Below are 20,417 nucleotides of genomic sequence, written 5' to 3'. Positions count from 1 at the left end.
TTAGATCAGTGGAAATGAATTACACAAATGCATTGTTTGTATTTAATGGCATTAGGCATCCTGCAGCCAATCAGAGCACTGGAATTCTCCTAACACACCATCTAGAAGAGGTAACTGCAATAGGAACATCAAATATAATCAAGGGGTTACCACTGACAATATCAGTGCAAGGCAAGGCCATTGCATCCTATGATGGTGTTAATATTAGAAAATCAATAAAAATTATGATTTAATGTTTTTTTTCTTTGGTGCATATTATTTTTTATTATAGTCACTAAATGGAACTGAGTTTTTATCTCCACTACGTGTTAATTGCTGTTGCCATACCTACACCCCCCCCCCACACACACACACAAACACACACATTATCTTTGTACCCAAAAAGGGGGCATGGCCTTGCAGGACGACACGCCTATGAGCCACACCTCTTGTTTGCCATCTATGTGGGAGCAGCATGTCCCCAGGGCCCCTGTCTCCAATGAATAGGTTCTGTGTGAGTACCAGTAGGACTCCCAACTGCCCCCCAGTACCACAACAGGACACTACTACCTTTTACCTGCTCCCCACAAAATGTGACTGTCCCGCGAAAATCAGGACAGTTGGTAGGTATGCGTTGCTTGGCCTCCCTTACTGGCCTCAGGCTCCCCCAAATAGGTTAAGTCCCTGGTCATTTGTACCCACACCACCTCCGTCATGACACCCTGGATCTATTCTCAAAATATTTATTTATTATCAATTTCTTATATAGCGCATACATATTCCGCAGCGCTTTACAGAGAATATTTGAACATTCACATCAGTCCCTGCCCCAGTGGAGCTTACAATCTATATTCCCTACCACATGTACACGCACACACAGACATTCTAGGGTGAATTTTAAGCCAATTAGCCTACCAATATATTTTTGGATTGTGGGAGGAAACCGGAGTACCCAGAGGAAACCCACGCAAGTACAGGGAGAATATACAAACTCCACACAGTTAGAGCCATGGTGGGAATCGAACCCATGACCTCAGCGCTGTGAGGCAGTAATGCTAACCATTACACCATCCGTACTGCCCCATAGACTAGAAGCTCCAAAATTCTAGAGGCTGCTGGACATTACGGGATAGTAGGCAATTATTGACATAGCTGCTGGGAGTCGCCATGAAACTGTGAAAGATGCAGAGCACCGCGGCACAGACTTCATATTTTTTTTTTTCCAGGGAGGCTTCATTTACTTACCAAAATGGCCGCCAAACCTAGTACTGCCCATTTGCTGCGCCATCTTGTCTTTTCTTGTGCTAGAGCGTCACAGTGGTTGGCAAAAAATGTCTTAGCCTTTTCCTATGTTCTTGTTTTCCAGAAATCTGGAGCTGCATTCACCTGATGCCAAGCACACAGTGGTGCTGAGGAGCAAAGACCCAGCAACAGCTCAGGCCTGGTTCAGTGCCATACACGGGGTGGTGACGGAACTTGTTTCCAAGGTGATCACAGAGGTCAAGGAACAGCTGGGAAAAAGCGGGATCTCCGGAAGCCAAGAAATCCGGCACATGGGCTGGCTGGCAGAGAAGGTATTTATAATACTATTATTGTAGTGTGTTACCTAATCTAAGCCATACACACGCATGTAATGTTGTCAAGCACACCTGCTATAAAATAGTTAATGGGCCCAGATTATGCCTGGTTACCTTAGCCACACCATCCCGTTCATGTTCCTCCCCTGTCTTTTTACTGTGGCCTCCTCGTGGTGTGCCCGTTTACATCAGGCTTGCCTACCCTCCCGGAATTCCCGGGAGGCTCCCAAAAAATCGGGTCCCCCTCCCGCCCCCCCCCCCCCCCCCCCCCCCCCCGGGAAGGTTGGCAATCCTCCCGCATTTGTCAGACAGCTCCCAGCCCCCCTGCCGTGCCGCACTAATTACCGGTTTTCGCGGATCCGCGGCAAGGGGCGGGATTAAAATGATGCAAATCACATCATTTTAGCCCCGCCCCGCCCCCTACTCACGGACCTGCGAATCGCAGCTGCACAGCTTTATTAAATTAAATTCTGTACATATGCTCTCTAGAGTTATATTACTCTTTTTATGTTGAGATATTACCATTGCCCAACTTAACCACGACAGTCATTCATGGAAGGCAAAAACTGCCCATAGAGACCTTTAGTATACCGTAGTATACAAATACCGCTTTTAAATTTGACTAACTCATCCGTAAGGTTGGTGTTGATGTTGAAAACATAGTGCGCTACGGTTTAAACTCTACAATGGTATTCCTCGAGGAAGCTTCATTCCCTGTACCAAGATGGCCACCAATTTTACTACTGAGCATGTGAGGCGCTATCTTGAGACTGTGTAAGAGTGCCACAGTGGGGAGACAGTACCACTACCTGGTGCCTACTTACACTCACTGAATGGGGAGCTGTTTGACACCCGCCCCAATTACTGCGGGTAATTGTATTGTACACTATTGTCCCCGAAAAGCCAGCATGAGCTGCAGTTTATCATGGATTATGTTTCACCTGCCTCAGACAGGCAAAATAAAATCCCCAATAAATGCAGGCTATTTGTGCACACGAAAACACACTAAACCAGTTTTTTCTGGGGGTCTGATTGAATTTTTCACCCAAACATCAGGAAAAATCTTGAAAAATTTCAGTTTTTCTTGCGCAATGAGTTTTTGACAATAGTTGGATACCGGCATTGGTGTAATCCAAATCGGATCCTTAAGCTCTTCGTATCCCTATAGATTGTAAGCTTGCGAGCAGGGCCCTCCTACCTCCTATGTCGGTTTGTTTCTACCCAGTTTGTTTAATCACTGTTGTTTCCAATTGTAAAGCGCAACGGGATATGCTGCGCTATATAAGTAACCGTACATAAATAAATATTAGGAAAGGAATGTGTTATCATTCTACTAAGCAAACTTTAATTCTGTATGATAAGACCACAAACAATGGTTTATTAGAAAGCCCCAGCTTACCTAGACCTGGGGCCGTGTGAGCGAACAGAAAAATTAGGCAAAGCGTGGGACATAACATTATAAAACATCAGTCATCTTTTTAAGCCGCTCCAACTGTGTAAATGCCGGTAATTGTGCAAATTATGCAGTTTTATTCTCCGTTTCATGATAGTTGTCCTTAACAATATGAAATTTCTCTTTTTGTCTTCCACCTACTGAAAATGCATTATGTATATTTTCTATAAAAGGTCACTGATTAAAGAAGTGAATGTTTGCGCAATTTTCAGTGCGAATCACCATTTATAGCAAGCGAAGCAGAGAGTACATGAAATCTGCCAAATGCTCATGGGAAATATAATGAGTAGTTTCCTTTTGAAGTTTTGGCTTTGCTATAAAACACCTATTTCCAAAGTTACAAGATGTCAAAGAATGGCTGCTGATCTCATGCTTGTGTTACGGTCTTTCCGCTGAGTATTGGGCTGAACACCTCCAGTAGAAATGTTTTACGCAGTCTTTAGGGTGGTCCTTTTAGCGCCATTTTGCAGTGCTGAAGAGGCGCGTGCCGATCCTCCACCGCCATCAGAGGAAATAAAGTTCTACTGTTGCAATCACCGCCATCTTGCTGCAATTGGAATGTGACACAATGCATCAGCTTAAATTGTGGCATGTGACTCGTCAAAGGTGTAAGAACAGCTTCTACGCTATGGCGCCACGTATTCTATGCTGTGCAAATAAGCCCCAGAGAGCGCTGTACTAAAACGCTGCAGAAATTATTTTCGGTAGAAACAGGCAAATGGGGTGTCCAGATAGCTGACACACAATGGCCTGTATCCAATGCGGCCAGCGAGGGGGTTAAGCTGCGGGGATCGCAGAAAAAAAAATGATCCTCGCTGTTTAACCCCCTCGCCGGGGGTTGGGATCATGGGATGTACAGCAAGTTGGTCGACAAGCAATAGGTCGACATGAGTCTAGGTCGACAGTCAAAAAGTCGAGATGGGGTTTTTCACTGTTCTTGTACCCGAATGTCGACACAGTCGACATGGGCACAGTTTCCAATGCACCGCATCGCTCGCTGCGCTCACCATGATTCGGGCACGGTGCCTCTCTGCACACTGTTTTATTCTCCCAATACGCCCTAGTGGATGGTAGGGCATGAAATACCGCCTGTCGGCTCAAAAACCAGTGAGAAACCCCATGTCGACCTTTTGACTGTCGACTTAGACTTGCTGTAGACCCAATGACCGCGTATCCCCTCACGGGCCGCTCACTCTATTGAATGTTCCGGGGGTATCGTCACGGTCACAGGACAGCGAGGAATCCCCTAAACAGCGTGGCTCGCGGCTAATGCAGGGATCCCACTACATTTAGCCGCGAGTCTCACTGTTTCGCCCCCCCCCCCCCCCCCCTCCAAAAAGCAGCTTGTGCAGGGGGTCAGTTGAATACTGACCGCAGCACTGCTCGCTGTCACCGCTCGTTCCTGGCATTGAATACACCCCAATGTCTAGATCAACACAAAAAGGTCAATATGCACAAGGTTGAAATTGACAGTCGACAAATGCAAATGATCAACATATGGAAAGGTCGACATGGCTCTTTCGCAAATTTTTTCCCTCTTTTGGACTTAACCATCCACGTGAGGGGACTCCTTACACTAATTGGGGATCCACGTGCCCAGGTGTCTGCATTCACACAAATGTATTTATTTTATTTTTTGGGAAAACTAATGTGGACCTTTTCCTGTGTTGACCTTTTTCACCTCAACCTTTGAATTGTGTCGACATTTCGGCAATGCCGACCTTTAGCTGTCCTATTGACTGTCGACCTAGACACTGGGTCTAATTCAGATCTTATCGCAGGCCTGCGGTTATCAATAGACAGCGCATGTGTGTAGCCTGTAGTACGCACGCACGAGGCCGTATGCAAGATGACTGGCCAGCAGCCGGCATTTGGGGGTGGTAACCAGAGGTTTTCCGGGCAACGCTGGAACGCTGTTTTAGGGGAAGGTGTAGCTCTGGCCCCGACCATCCCGTATACTTGATTGTTCCATAAATTAGTTGCGATCAGCTCCGTGAGCTGTCCCACGCCCGGCAAATGGCCACTTTTATGAAATGAGCAGCTGTAACGGCTTATTGAGGTGGTGACACACCCAGTTATTGCCGTACAGCAGTGATAAGAGCCATGTGCACTGCAGTGACCCCACAGCCCAGTTCCTATGAATGGGTGCGTTCGTATAAATGTTTGATGAGTGGCTGTTTACCGATCCAAGCACAGGAGAAGTCACGTGAGGACTTGGTGCTCTAGTGTCTGTATCATTGTCCCTGCAACCTTTATTCTCACCAGAGTTCAACAAAACGTTACTCGGTACTTGTGTCGTTTCACGGCGCCCGGCTACGCTACGTTTTTAAGTGTAGTCCAACGTAGTGACTCCGCGGCAGCCCAGCGTAGTGTCCCCGTCACATTCACACCTGTCATGTCAGGCAGATTAAAATGGTCAATGGTTCCCACACAATGTAATAAGCGCCGACTGACTACGCTAACTGCGTAACGCTGACTGACTACGCTAACTGCGTAACGCTGACTGACTACGCTAACTGCGTAACGCTGACTGACTACGCTAACTGCGTAACGCTGACTGACTACGCTAACTGCAGGGATGCCTGACTGACTACGATAACTACGTAAGCTCCGGCTAGCCGCGAATGGGCGGGAACACTACGCTGATACTGACAGGGATGCTACGCTGACTCTTGTCTCTCTCCAAGATTTGATAAATCTCCCCCATGATCACCCGGCCAGTGACTGATGTAATGTGCTGTGTACATAAATGTTAGGATGTTGTATACAGTGCACTACAGAGGTAACACAGAGCCCTCAAAGTAATTATTGTACAATTATTATATAATATTGTATAATAATTACTATATTTACTATAATTACTATAAACTGTGATGAATTACATGTTGGGTTACATAATAGTTAATACTTAAAAAAAAATTCTTTCTCTTCCTAGTAAAACATTTCTAAGATAGATAACCAGATAAATCATTTGCATATACATTCAGGAATCTGTTTTTAACCCTTTGGTGGCCTGTGCCTTTAGGGGGTCACACCATTTGTCATAGGGCCAAACATTCTAATCGTGGCTGCTGCAGTTGCTATAATGACAGAGCTGACAAAAAAACTTTGTTCTGTCAGATGGTGTTCCCGGGTACTCAGAACGTACCCCTCCCCCGGGCCTTTTTTGTAAAATGAGAAAAAAAGTTAAACTTTCAAGATTAGGTTTTTCAGTTTATTTATTAATAGGTCAACAGTGTCTAGGTTCGAGATTGGATAGGTCGACAAGCACAAGCAAAATATCGACATGGCTATGGTCAACATGTTTAGGTGTCGACGTTGACGCCCAAAGGTCAGCCTTTTTCGTGTTGACCTTTGGCTAGTGGCAGTGAGCAGGGGAGATGCTGCCAGTCTGCTCTGCCGTCGTCAAAAAGTGCTTCCTCTGGGCACGTTCCTAGTGGGAAATGTGCCACCTGCACCGGTAACCACTAGACGGCGCACTTCACAGCGATCCAAGGGTTGCTCCGTTCAGACAAGCATAGTTCTGTTGCTGTCATGGTGTTTCGCCATATTGGTGGGCTGGTAACTGATCTCCGATCTATTCCCATTTAGAGCTGTCTGTGTAAGCGCACCCTCTACGCCTGGGGTAGCCAACTCCAATCCTCGAGAGCTACCAACAGTGCATGTTTTGCAGGTCTCCTCACAGAATCACAAGTGAGCTAATTAGCTCCATCTGTGTATCTTTTAAAATGTGTCAGTGATTAATGAGTGCAGCTGTGCAGCAGCTAGGTTGTCTGGAAAATGTAAACTGTTGGTAGCGCTCGAGGGCTAGGGTTGGCTACCACTGGTCTAAACCAACTCCAGTCCGAGAGCTACCAACAGGTTTTCTAGGATCACCTCGCAGGTGCACTCATTACTGACTGAAACATTATAGATGATCCACAGGTGGAGCTAATTACTTCACTTATGATTCTGTGAGGAGACCTGGAAAACCTTAACTGATGGTAGCTCTCGAGAACTGGTGTTGGCTATCCCTGTTCTACGCCATGGACAGACCCGAGGTGTATAAATACATATTATCTCAGTTTATGGAATGTGTTCCGGTCTCTCATGTTATGATGGGATTTGTTGTTTGTTCACATCATTTGTGCAGATCAATGAAAAGGAGGCGGATGGGCAGCAGTAACTCTGACCTCATCGTGCTAAATATTACCTGGACCTTGCTGAACTTCCTGTACCCCCCCCCCCCCCCCCCCCCCCCTTCATCCAGCGAGGCTCAGAGACCAAACAACAGGAAGGATTTCACAGTGTAGGAAATATTGTCTGGATATGGGACATGTCTGTCACTCTATATACAGCAGCACGTATACGTCTACCAGCCGCAGCTACAGTGCCTTACTGTAAGCCCAACCACTTTCTAGCAGCGTCCTTCCAGCCTAATCATATGTTTCTGGTGCCAGTTACAGGACAGATTCAGTAAAGCTAGTAAGTTTGTATCTGGAACACTCCAAGTTGCAAGGGGGGGGAACAATTATATTTACTGTATATTGTTTCTGTGCAGGGTAAATACTGACTGCTTTGGCATGTAGCCCACAGATGTTAGACAGCTTTACTTTTACACTGCAATTTAGATTTCCATTCGAACACAACCCAACCAAACCTAAAGGCCCCCATATACAAGTCCGACTTCAAGTCAGACCTGATTTCCATTGAAGTCCATCGGCATGCTCCCCAGGAGGGCTACGTATGATTTGGCACCTGATCTGCCTGGGGAGCTGCCAGTGGGGAACAGTCTGCAGTGATTTTAAAACTCCTATTCAAATGAATGGGCGGCCACTGATTGGCTGAGAGAGCTCTTAGCCAATCAGTGGCCGCCCATTCATTTGAATAGGAGTTTTGAAATCACTGCAGCCTTTTTTCCCACGCGCCCCCCTACCCTGCCACTACCACACCCTCTCCCTCCAGCTGCCAGTGCTGTGGGGGGGGGGCACCTCTCCTGCCTGGCACATACCTACGGCCCTGATCAGATACAATACATCACGAGTGCCGATGATGGCTCCAATCCGAATTATCATACGTGCTGCACATTCGGTCTACAGGATGCAATGTCCACTGGAACTCACAGTGATCCGACCTGCTGTCAAACTCCTCCGCGTTTGGCCAGTTTTCCTTTGATATATCAGGGCCGATCCATCCGAATCGGATGAAAACAGGCCAAATCGGACCTGTAAATGGGCACCTGAATTTCTCTCTCTGCACTTTTTACATCTGCCCCACCTGCAGTGCAACCTGGTTTTGCACTTTTGCGTGCTTTTTTTGCTTTGCAATTAAAATGAATCCGGTGCATATTTAGATGGGAGCAGCTGGGCAGAAGAAGGACCCTTGTAAATAACTGGGTAACATGAGTTATGTGCAGGAAATACAGGGCTTACTCTTTCCTAAGCCAGCTCCTTCCCTGCGCCTCCCTGCTCCTTCCCTGCGCCTTCCCTGCGCCTTCCCTCCGCCTTCCCTGCTCCTTCCCTGCTCCTTCCCTGCGCCTTCCCTGCGCCTTCCCTGCGCCTTCCCTGCGCCTTCCCTGCTCCTTCCCTGCGCCTTCCCTGCGCCTTCCCTCCGCCTTCCCTGCTCCTTCCCTCCGCCTTCCCTGCGCCTTCCCTGCGCCTTCCCTGCTCCTTCCCTGCGCCTTCCCTGCGCCTTCCCTGCGCCTTCCCTGCTCCTTCCCTGCGCCTTCCCTGCGCCTTCCCTGCGCCTTCCCTGCGCCTTCCCTGCGCCTTCCCTGCGCCTTCCCTGCTCATTCCCTCCGCCTTCCCTGCTCCTTCCAGCGCATCACACGCCATGTGCAATAAGAACACTTCCTAGATTAATTAGGACATAAATGATGTAAAACAAGCCGCGGTTTAAGGGGAATAGAAATCTTTATTAGCGCTATTATAGGCTCTGAGCTGAGAGTTTCCATAGTAAACATTTATCCCAGCATTAAACAGGATCCCGCATCTGGCAGACTGTGATATGTAAATGTTTAGTAAGTAAGATAACAATTGTAACAAGGCCTTAAACATAAAACTTCTTAAGCCCTGGGCAACGGGGGAGCAAAGCCCTGCGATTTTGCACTGTCTATCTCTGCGAGCAAACCGATATTGGTATATCAATTTTTGTGGTACACTCATACCAATCAGTATACAGATTTTCGCAGACCGGTCCTGTCTTTTTGGGACTGTCCCATGACCCACCTGAGGCCGGCATTGTCCCACAATGGGATGGCAGTTGGGAGTCCCTACTGCTTGCTGCTTCTCTGCTGAACAGAGAAGCGGTGTATAGACGACGTACACACGCGCACAGCGTCTATTAAGGGAGACAGAGCGAAAAAAAGGGTGTGGACTTGTGGCAGTGACACATTTGTAGACCACACCCCATGACAACTAGGTCACACCACCAGCGCACTACAAAGGCGCGCTCAGGGGCCCCACATTGATCTTTCATACAGTTGGGAGCTATGCATATACTGTGTGTGGCGGCTCTGCCTGTGCTGGGTGTGGCAGCTCTGCCTGTGCTGGGTGTGGCGGCTCTGCCTGTGCAGAGGGTGGCGGCTCTGCCTGTGCAGCGGGTGGCGGCTCTGCCTGTGCAGCGGGTGGCGGCTCTGCCTGTGCAGCGGGCGGCGGCTCTGCCTGTGCAGCGGGTGGCGGCTCTGCCTGTGCAGCGGGTGGCGGCTCTACCTGTGCAGCGGGTGGCGGCTCTGCCTGTGCAGCGGGTGGCGGCTCTGCCTGTGCAGTGGGCGGCGGCTCTGCCTGTGCAGCGGGTGGCGGCTCTGCCTGTGCAGTCAACAAACACTACCCCAGATATATTTCACCACTTATTAATGTATCACACTCACATTTATCACACATTCTCACCATTGCGGAATGATCCCTGTGGCCACAATCAGGCCGAGGAGCGTACCCGCACAGTTACCCTCCATAGCTGGAATATCGAGCTTCACACAGTCCCGGACACTAGGTGGTTGGTCAGTCCAAAGGTGGATTCCAGCAGTGTAAGTACGGCCTCAAATGTGAGTGGCCATGCATAGTGACACTGGTAATATCCGTATCTCTATGTACAGCTGGAGGCTGAGAGTTTCTGCAGACACACAGCAATGTTAACGCTCATATAAAGCACAATTACAGGAGAATATTTAGATGATGCCTCAGGCTCCCATCGGCATTTGCCTAATGTGCCCGTTAGGAAATGCGATCTTGTTAGTGCAGCTCACAATCAGCGGTTTTGTGTCGCCTGCGTATGTACATCAGTGATCACAACGGAGATCTCAGCTCCAGAGAGTTGGAGAGATACATTGGGGTGTCAGGGATCTCCTGCCTCCGCAGCACTCCTCTCCTCAGCATTGTGCACCTGTATAGCCCACGGGAACCATCACCAGAATATCTCTCCTGGGCTCGGTCTGTCCTCAGAGACACCTAGGGATGATCATTTATCTGCTATGTAATTATGCATTAGAATCGTCTTTATTGTCTTGGTTGCCGGATTCAGCGATTCTCACTGATTATACTGTATATATCCACATGGGTATTTCAGTTACATTAGTACCATGTCCGGTGGTCAGGTCATGTTGGGGTGTAGCGTCCTATGTCTGTATAGGGTGTAATAGATGTATTATGGCCGGCGGTCAGGACATGTTGGGGTGTAGTGTCCTATGTCTGTATAGGGTGTAATAGATGTATTATGGCCGGCGGTCAGGTCATGTTGGGGTGTAGTGTCCTATGTCTGTATAGGGTGTAATAGATGTATTATGGCCGGCGGTCAGGGCATGTTGTGGTGTAGTGTCCTATGTCTGTATAGGGTGTAATAGATGTATTATGGCCGGAGGTCAGGACATGTTGGGGTGTAGTGTCCTCTGTCTGTATAGGGTGTAATAGATGTATTATGGCCAGTGGTCAGGACATGTTGGGGTGTAGTGTCCTATGTCTGTATAGGTGTAATAGATGTATTATGGCCAGCGGTCAGGACATGTTGGGGTGTAGTGTCCTATGTCTGTATAGGGTGTAATAGATGTATTATGGCCAGTGGTCAGGACATGTTGGGGTGTAGTGTCCTATGTCTGTATAGGGTGTAATAGATGTATTATGGCCAGTGGTCAGGACATGTTGGGGTGTAGTGTCCTATGTCTGTATAGGGTGTAATAGATGTATTATGGCCAGAGGTCAGGACATGTTGGGGTGTAGTGTCCTATGTCTGTATAGGGTGTAATAGATGTATTATGGCCAGTGGTCAGGACATGTTGGGGTGTAGTGTTCTGTGTCTGTATAGGGTGTAATAGATGTATTATGGCCGGTGGTCAGGACATGTTGGGGTGTAGTGTCCTATGTCTGTATAGGGTGTAATAGATGTATTATGGCCGGTGGTGAGGACATGTTGGGGTGTAGTGTCCTTTGTCTGTATAGGGTGTAATAGATGTATTATGGCCGGTGGTCAGGACATGTTGGGGTGTAGTGTTCTATGTCTGTATAGGGTGTAATAGATGTATTATGGCCAGCGGTCAGGACATGTTGGGGGTGTAGTGTCCTATGTCTGTATAGGGTGTAATAGATGTATTATGGCCGGCGGTCAGGACATGTTGGGGGTGTAGTGTCCTATGTCTGTATAGGGTGTAATAGATGTATTATGGCCGGCGGTCAGGACATGTTGGGGGTGTAGTGTCCTATGTCTGTATAGGGTGTAATAGATGTATTATGGTCAGCGGTCAGGACATGTTGGGGGTGTAGTGTCCTATGTCTGTATAAGGTGTAATAGATGTATTATGGCCAGTGGTCAGGACATGTTGGGGTATAGTGTCCTATGTCTGTATAGGGTGTAATAGATGTATTATGGCCGGCGGTCAGGACATGTTGGGGGTGTAGTGTCCTATGTCTGTATAGGGTGTAATAGATGTATTATGGCCGGCGGACAGGTCATGTTGGGGTGTAGTGTCCTATGTCTGTATAGGGTGTAATAGATGTATTATGGCCGGCGGTCAGGGCATGTTGGGGGTGTAGTGTCCTTTGTCTGAATAGGGTGTGATAGATGTATTATGGCCACTGGTCAGGACATGTTGGGGGTGTAGTGTCCTATGTCTGTATAGGGTGTAATTGATGTATTATGGGCAGTGGTCAGGACATGTTGGGGTGTAGTGTCCTATGTCTGTATAGGGTGTGATAGATGTATTATGGCCAGCGGTCAGGACATGTTGGGGGTGTAGTGTCCTATGTCTGTATAAGGTGTAATAGATTTATTATGGGCAGTGGTCAGGACATGTTCGGGGTGTGGTGTCCTATGTCTGTATAGGGTGTAATAGATGTATTATGGCCGGCGGTCAGGACATGTTGGGGTGTAGTGTCCTATGTCTGTATAGGGTGTAATAGATGTATTATGGGCAGCGGTCAGGACATGTTGGGGTGTAGTGTCCTATGTCTGTATAGGGTGTAATAGATGTATTATGGGCAGTGGTCAGGACATGTTGGGGGTGTGGTGTCCTATGTCTGTATAAGGTGTAATAGATGTATTATGGCCAGCGGTCAGGACATGTTGGGGGTGTAGTGTCCTTTGTCTGAATAGGGTGTGATAGATGTATTATGGCCACTGGTCAGGACATGTTGGGGGTGTAGTGTCCTATGTCTGTATAGGGTGTAATAGATGTATTATGGCCAGCGGTCAGGACATGTTGGGGGTGTAGTGTCCTTTGTCTGAATAGGGTGTGATAGATGTATTATGGCCAGTGGTCAGGACATGTTGGGGTGTAGTGTCCTGTGTCTGTATAGGGTGTAATAGATGTATTATGGCCAGCGGTCAGGACATGTTGGGGTGTAGTGTCCTATGTCTGTATAGGGTGTAATAGATGTATTATGGCCGGCAGTCAGGACATGTTGGGGTGTAGTGTCCTATGTCTGTATATGGTGTAATAGATGTATTATGGCCACTGGTCAGGACATGTTGGGGGTGTAGTGTCCTATGTCTGTATAGGGTGTAATAGATGTATTCTGGGCAGTGGTCAGGACATGTTGGGGGTGCAGTGTCCTATGTCTGTATAGGGTGTAATAGATGTATTATGGCCAGCGGTCAGGACATGTTGTGGTGTAGTGTCCTATGTCTGTATAGGGTGTAATAGATGTATTATGGGCAGCGGTCAGGACATGTTGGGGTGTAGTGTCCTATGTCTGTATAAGGTGTAATAGATGTATTATGGCCAGCGGTCAGGACATGTTGGGGTATAGTGTCCTATGTCTGTATATGGTGTAATAGATGTATTATGGCCGGTAGTCAGGACATGTTGGGCTGTAGTGTGTAATAGAATGTAATTATATGCAATATCCATACTGTATATATTATAGTTCAGTCATCCATAAAATGTACAGGACACAGGGATTGTATTGCCCATTAGTGTTGGCACATCACTTACTTCTGAATTCTGTACATGCGGTTTAGTGTTCTGCATCGTACAGGTCTTGGGTGCCAGCTATGGAGACAATCATACACCGCCCAGATGCCACAGGTGAATGGCGTCTGCTGAATTCCACCTTAATTACAGACAAAGGGGTAAATGAGCACAACCTGCTGTAGACGTTCTCCTAGTTGTGTATGCCAGCCCTGGCACTGCCGATAGCTTCTCCCAGACGCACAGAGCTGTCACCTCCGCTGAGCCTGCAGCCAGGCTGTATTGTTGCTGATCACATGCTCTACACACTGGCTGTGGTACATGAATAATGTTCTATAGCACCGGCCCACCTGGCTTCTCACAGGGCGGCATTCTGCCAGCCAGTCCCGGTGGTGACTGGTAGCTGGGTCTATCTCACGTGGCACGGTCACGTGTTTGATGTATTGTTGGGAAATGGGGAAATTGTATCAGTCAGTGTTATTCTCAGTAACAGAATGCAATTGGTTGACTCAAATGTAAAATGTCCTGAGGCTGTACGTAGTCCCGGTTTGGTGCCTGATTCTGAATCGCATGCAATGATAAACGCGGCAAATCGACCATCAAGTGATTTCCCCAGCCCTGTATCCCTGCCAGCGTTTTGTTCCCTCCCCTGCCCGTGCGAACGGGTATCACATTCACCGAAGGCGTTTGCACAGAGCGACTGCACGTGTTCATATTTGGCCATGCGCCGACCTGCATAATCGCCTACGGGGCCAATCGAACCCGAATCACCCCCATTGCTCTTTCCAGGCAGTCTACAGGTCATACCAAGTCTTCCCCCATCAGGCCGTCACTTGGAGAACTACAAGTGCCAGCATGCCCAGATATTAAGGGTCTGCTGGCATCTGTAGTCCCACTGTAAAGAAAATATTACAGGGCACGCAGATATTACAACAGAATAACTTTATTAAAAAACACACTGCCACTTTCCATCTCTGTGGCTATGGGGGTTATTCAGACCTGATCGCTGCTGTGCGAATCCGCACTGCGACTGATTATCAAAAGACTGCGCATTCTTACGTATTGTAGCACGCATCGGCCCAAACAGCGACAAAATTAAGTGATCTATTCACAAGCCCGTCACAAGTTCATTGACAGAAAACTGCCATTTGTGGGCGTTACCCGCAGGAAACACGCAGGGCGGGTCTGTGACGACAGCCCCTATCAGCCTGATTCTATCGCACAGTTGTGGAAGGGTCAGGGTTACCGTACAGACCACGAGTCCGATGCAGGAATATTGTTGGGTGGCAAGGTCTCACCAAAAGGGGTGTGGCTTAGCGTGGATGCGCATTCACAAGCCAGGCCCCGTTTTCATCACTGCCGGGGCATGCCCCCAGTCCCTCTGTCTTCAGTGAATAATTATTCCTGATAATCGATGACTCCCGTATTATAATGACTAATTTTGAGGTATATATTGCCCAGTACAGCTATTATTTACATTAGCTTACACACAGTCACGTCGCTTATTATAGAGAAGATCTTGCTGCAGACTGACCGAGATCACCCGTATACGAAGTATTCCTGCATCTGTTTATGCCGCTCTGAATTCCGCTCAGGAAGTCTTATCGTGCGTTAATGAGCGAAACACAATCCTCGGGCCGGTTATTACCGCATCATAACTCTCCTCACACGGCCAGTAACTCCCCATCGGCCTGACAGTAATATCGCACTTTAATAAAGAGCTGCAAAATAAAATGATGGTCGAGACTTTCAAAGGGGTTTAACTCGTTTCTGATTTTTAATGAGGCCCTTATTATTTCCCTGATGAATGGCGGATCTCCGGCCAAGCTGCTGACCCGCGCTTCCAAATCACCTCATTTACTGCTCGGAATTAACTCTGTGCCTCCCACATCGTGTGCTACTTAATGTGGCTCAAACATCAACGTAACTACAATTAAGAGTTCTAGGGCCTGATTCAGAGTAGATCACTGAGAATTCACAGATCGAGCAATTATCGAATTTGCTGCACATGCGTACAGATGGTAGCGCACATGCTCGAGACTGAATAGCGACAATGCGTGCGGATCATTAACGCAGTGTGGCCGGAGGTTGATTGACAGGAAGCCGGTGTTTAGGGGCCGTAACCGGACGTTTTCTGGGAGTGTCAGAAAATCTGCAGGCGTTTTAAGGGAGAGTCTGTGACCTCAGCATCGGCTTCGATCTGCCTGATTCTGTTGAAACACAAAAAGGCGGAGATGCCGGCGCTGGACCTGTCTGTAATGGAACTTTCAATGTGATGTGGGTATATGTGAAAAAAGGGGAAATAATTGTGTAAATAACACTATACATATGAATAAAAAAAATATATAGGTGATTCTCCTGTAACTCGTACCGAGCTCACAGTATGTGAATGTGATAGGTGTATAAAGGTTTCTTTAAAGCTTGAAAGAAACCTTTATACACCTATTCACGTTCACATACTGTCAGAATCAGAATCTACTTCTTAATTTATTTAGCACCTTCTAGAAGATATTCGATGAATAGTATCTGATTGGTTGCCCATGGCAACATCCCATCTGAAATAAAACACCCATCTTAGTAACCCCCCACCCCAGAGTCCTAACTGCAGCCTAACCCTAAACCTAACTCTAGCAGTCATATGCACTGTCGACATTCACACTGTTGACATTACTTTTATGTCGAGATTGAGAATTTTTTTTTTACTTATCCTAAAAATATCGTTATAGAGGTAGAATAATGCCCTGTACATCCCTGATCCCGCTGTAATATATTACATCCTATACCAGTACTAGTGACAGAGGAGGGAATGGTGACATGACGTGTAAGCTGTGGTGCTGAAGGGGTTAATGACTCTGAGTGGAACGGTTTGTCCCCGCCTGTGCAGCTCTGGTACAGGAATTACAGGATAATTACTTACAGAAGTCTCCATATTACTGGTAAAAGTGACTTGTTTCAGTGTTCCTAAAAGCAGCGCTGTGGCCTTATCGGGGGGGGGGGGGGGGGAACCAGTCTGCGGTAAAGGAAGTGTCTCGTGCAGCAGTGCCGGATGACCGTCAGGATTCTGATAGTCAGTACACCGACATCGGAATCCCGACTGTTCAAGTGCCCGACAGTCAGGATCCCAACTGACAATGGCTATTCTCCCTTGCGGGGGTCTGTGGCCCCCCCATAGAGGGAGAATAGAACCTTTGGCGAGTTTGGCGTGCACACATTACGTAGCACTCTGTGAATTTTAATCCTTGGAGGTAAGTCCTGTTATTTATACAGGAGATGATGGGGGTCTCCCCTACTGTGACCTTCGGAGGTCATACAAAAAACACCTTTAAAAGGAATGAGCGTGATTATATTCAGGGCTGCAACTAATCACGTAGGGTGCAGGGCGCTGAACCATGCCACCCGCAGTAGTGGGGTTGGTCCAGCATGCATGCTGCAGAATCCTGGGGTGCCGGTTTACGGAATCCTGACAGCTGGCATCTGGAACATAAGTATGCCAAGGTGGGTTAGGGTTGGGGGAGGGGGGGTTAAGATGTAGGCACTAGGTTGGGGGGGGTACAGGGGATAGGATGAGGCACTACAGGGGAGGGTTAGGCTGCGAGGGAAGGGGTTTGGGGGTAAGGTGCAAGCAGGGAGGGTAGGGGTAGAGGGTTTGGGCACTTACTGAGCCTTTGCCTGGATGTCGTTGTCAGTCTTTAGACCGCCAGGATCCCTTATGTATCCCGGTTATATGTAACATCATGGCCATAATGTGAAATTTTGGGGATCCCTGGCATTTCTTTTCCCTAAACAGTTCTTTGTACCTGCAACTGTCACGTTTTTTTTGTGCAACCCGATTCGTAAACCTAGAAAGGGGCGGAGTTTCATACATGGGTGTGTCTGTACGGATGGCAGCGGGATTCACGTGGATGAGAAGGAGCTTACCTTATCCCACTTTCATACGTCTAAATGTTGGGAGAAGCGTCTCTACGTAGAGTTTGTTCTGTGCCCGGTCTTGCACATTTATTGTGTACATTCTTCTTAAATTTAGAAAGATTTTCACTTTCGGCAGCTGAAAGCCCAATTCGTAGCAGCGACAATAATCCGATGATTGGAAACACAACTTCTTTCTTCAATGCTCCGCTTCAGTGCAAGTTAATATAACCTGAAAGGACAATTCGGCAGAATAGGACGCACACCTTCAAGCTTGACTTCAATTAAAACTGACACTGTGAAATGGAAATCTTTTTGTTTTAAGAAATGTTTTCCCAACCCGTAAACACCAACAATCCGGAGGTCTTCTGGCGCCCACGGGGGACCCCACTGCCCAATCAGAATAAAAAAAGCAATTTGGAGACGTAGATTATATGTTATGTTTCCAAAACGTGCGTATGTATTTCTAAGTTACCCTAAGCAATTGATGTATGGGATATTTAGGGGGGGCGATATTAAAGGGTGCCTTTTTCCTATTAGATTACCAACGCCTGGCTTGGGAGAAGACGGGAAAACTATTTAACTGAAATGAAAGTAGAAAGCGGCGACAATACGGTGTAGAAACATCATTTAGAAAGCATGAAATAGCCTGTGTGATAGGCCTGGAAATGGAAAGGTCATTACATATCATAAACGGGGAACTAATGCTGAGCAAATACATTTTGCATTATTATCTTTTAATAAAGTTCTGTTCCCCTTTGCTTGGTTCTTTATGGTGTGAAGAGACGCACTCTTCTAGTACGTATCGGATCATGTGAACGTGACGGCGGCCATTTTCTCCATCTTGCCTCATTGATGACAGAATTTACTAGCAGATAGGGGCTAATCTACTTGAAAGGTGGTGGACCTAGATATTGTTGGCACACTGTACCATAACCGTCACAGCGTAGATACATTGTCGGCCAGCCGGACAGTTCCCGCTCTGATATGAGGGAACACGCCAGCCACAGGCATGCAGCCCACATTGTGGCCCTGCATGGTGGTTGGCAGAGCGTTTGTATAATCCCAGCATATGTCTGTGGTTAACGGGAAAAAGCGAAGTTTGTGCAGCTTTCTATATTTGGAGATCTCTCCTGTAAATGTTATTTGGGGTTTTTTTTTTTTTTTTTTGGTAACATAAACTGAGAGGGAGACGAAAATCTCTGTAAAAGCAAAAACGTGTTCTTGATCATGTGAAATAAATGCGTGGCCAGTGAGAATGCTGGTCTCTGAAGTGGGGGTAGACGGCCCAAAGACGAAGCTTTTCTCTCGATTACCAACTGGTGAACAGCAAATGAGAAGGAATAGTAAAACCGCAGGGAGAGGAGATCTGGCGCGCACGCGGGGAAGACAATCCTCCTGCTCCCATAGGAGAACGCTCGTTCATTATTGTGTAACCAGAAATGCAGCGATGGTTGGGACTAATTGTCCCCCTTGTTAGCCGCCGGTCCACAAACAGCATAGTTACAATCCACCCATTTCTGGGGTGATGATGCAATATTAGATGAAAAATGTCCTCACCCACCAAACATCTGGCCCCCCACTCTTCTGTGGCACAAGACACCTTTTGGAGGAACACAACCTTTTTCATGTAAATTTTTTCCACATCGACTTGCTGTATGTGTCGACCTTTTGACTGTCGCCTAAGTTGTGTCATGTGTTGACCTATGGCCTGTCAACCAATAGTGGTTGACCTATTTAATGTCGACATACTGACCCTTACAAATCTATGTAACCCCCCTTCCTTCCTCTTGCTACTTCCACATTAAAAAAATGTCTGCTCTCTTTCTATAATTGCTCCTACAACAGTAGGACAGAACCACTGGGGGTTATTCTTACAGTAGGACAGAACCACTGGGGGTTATTCTTACAGTAGGACAGAATCATTGGGGGTTATTCTTACAGTAGGACAGAACCACTGGGGGTTATTCTTACAGTAGGACAGAACCACTGGGGGTTATTCTTACAGTAGGACAGAATCATTGGGGGTTATTCTTACAGTAGAACAGAATCATTGGGGGTTATTCTTACAGTAGGACAGAATCATCGGGGGTTATTCTTACAGTAGGACAGAATCATTGGGGGTTATTCTTACTGTAGGACATAATCATTGGGGGTTAGTCTAACAGTAGGACAGAATCATTGGGGGTTATTCTTACAGTAGGACAGAATCATCGGGGGTTATTCTTACAGTAGGACCGAATCATTAGGGGTTATTCTTACTGTAGGACATAATCATTGGGGGTTATTCTAACAGTAGGACAGAATAATTGGGGGTTATTCTTACAGTAGGACAGAATCATTGGGGGTTATTCTTTGTAAGACGGGAGTTTTATAGAAGAAGGGATGTCGCCCATAGCAACTAATCAGATTCTAATCGATCCATTATTTTCTAGAAGGTGCTAAATAAATATCCCCCATTTAGGGTGTGGCGGGAGAATAAAATGGTGTACGAGAGCTGCATGGCACCGTGCCTGAAGCATGCAAGGGGATGCAGTGCACCAGTGATGTCCGCTGACCGCCCCCGCCTGGTAGAATGTGCACTAACAAAACATTGGTCCCCGTGTGAACGCAGGCAAAACTGTGAACGAACCTGAATAAGGCCCTTTCCCCAGAAAATGTGACGCCACGTATCTGCAAGAGTATTGTGTATTTGTAATAACCAGCGTCAGCTGAGACACTATGATCCCACGGATGCGGAGGGTGGACCACAGCATGTTTCTGACGCGGGGGCCTGCAGTTTAGGAGATGCCTAGTTGCTAAGGGACCTTTAAATATTTAGAGGCCTTGGGCAGCAGCCAGAACCATTTTTAGAAGCCATATTGAGAGCTGGTATAAATAATGGGGAATACGCGATACTTATACTGCAGACTAATGTTTATTCCACCGTACCTGCCACTGTTGCTCAGGAAATTGTTTGCAGCTCCATTTGTGTCGCGGTTGTTATGGGTGACGTAGATTTCCCACAACCCTCTTTGTTGCAAGAGACTCATTAGGGAATGCCGCTGAACTGCGCGTTTGCCAGCAAAGTGTTTTCAGAGTTTAAAGGCCGCAGAAACAGACACATACATACATACATCCCCCCTCG

At 47.2% G+C, this 20,417-nt stretch overlaps 1 protein-coding gene across 1 annotated transcript in view; it reads left to right on the top strand.

Annotated features, from left to right (window-relative positions):
- Nucleotides 1-20,417, top strand: part of SNTB1 (syntrophin beta 1) — a 114,036-nt gene that overhangs the window by 80,860 nt on the left and 12,759 nt on the right. The window contains exon 3 of the mRNA XM_083186747.1: nt 1,346-1,553. Coding sequence (XP_083042873.1) covers nt 1,346-1,553 — 208 coding nt within the window. The remainder of the gene's footprint in view (nt 1-1,345; nt 1,554-20,417) is intronic.

Source organism: Crinia signifera, chromosome 5 (assembly GCF_055691185.1).
Source record: "Crinia signifera chromosome 5, ASM5569118v1, whole genome shotgun sequence".
Classification (NCBI taxonomy): Eukaryota; Metazoa; Chordata; class Amphibia; order Anura; family Myobatrachidae; genus Crinia; species Crinia signifera.
This window is presented reverse-complemented; position numbering and strand designations above follow the sequence as displayed.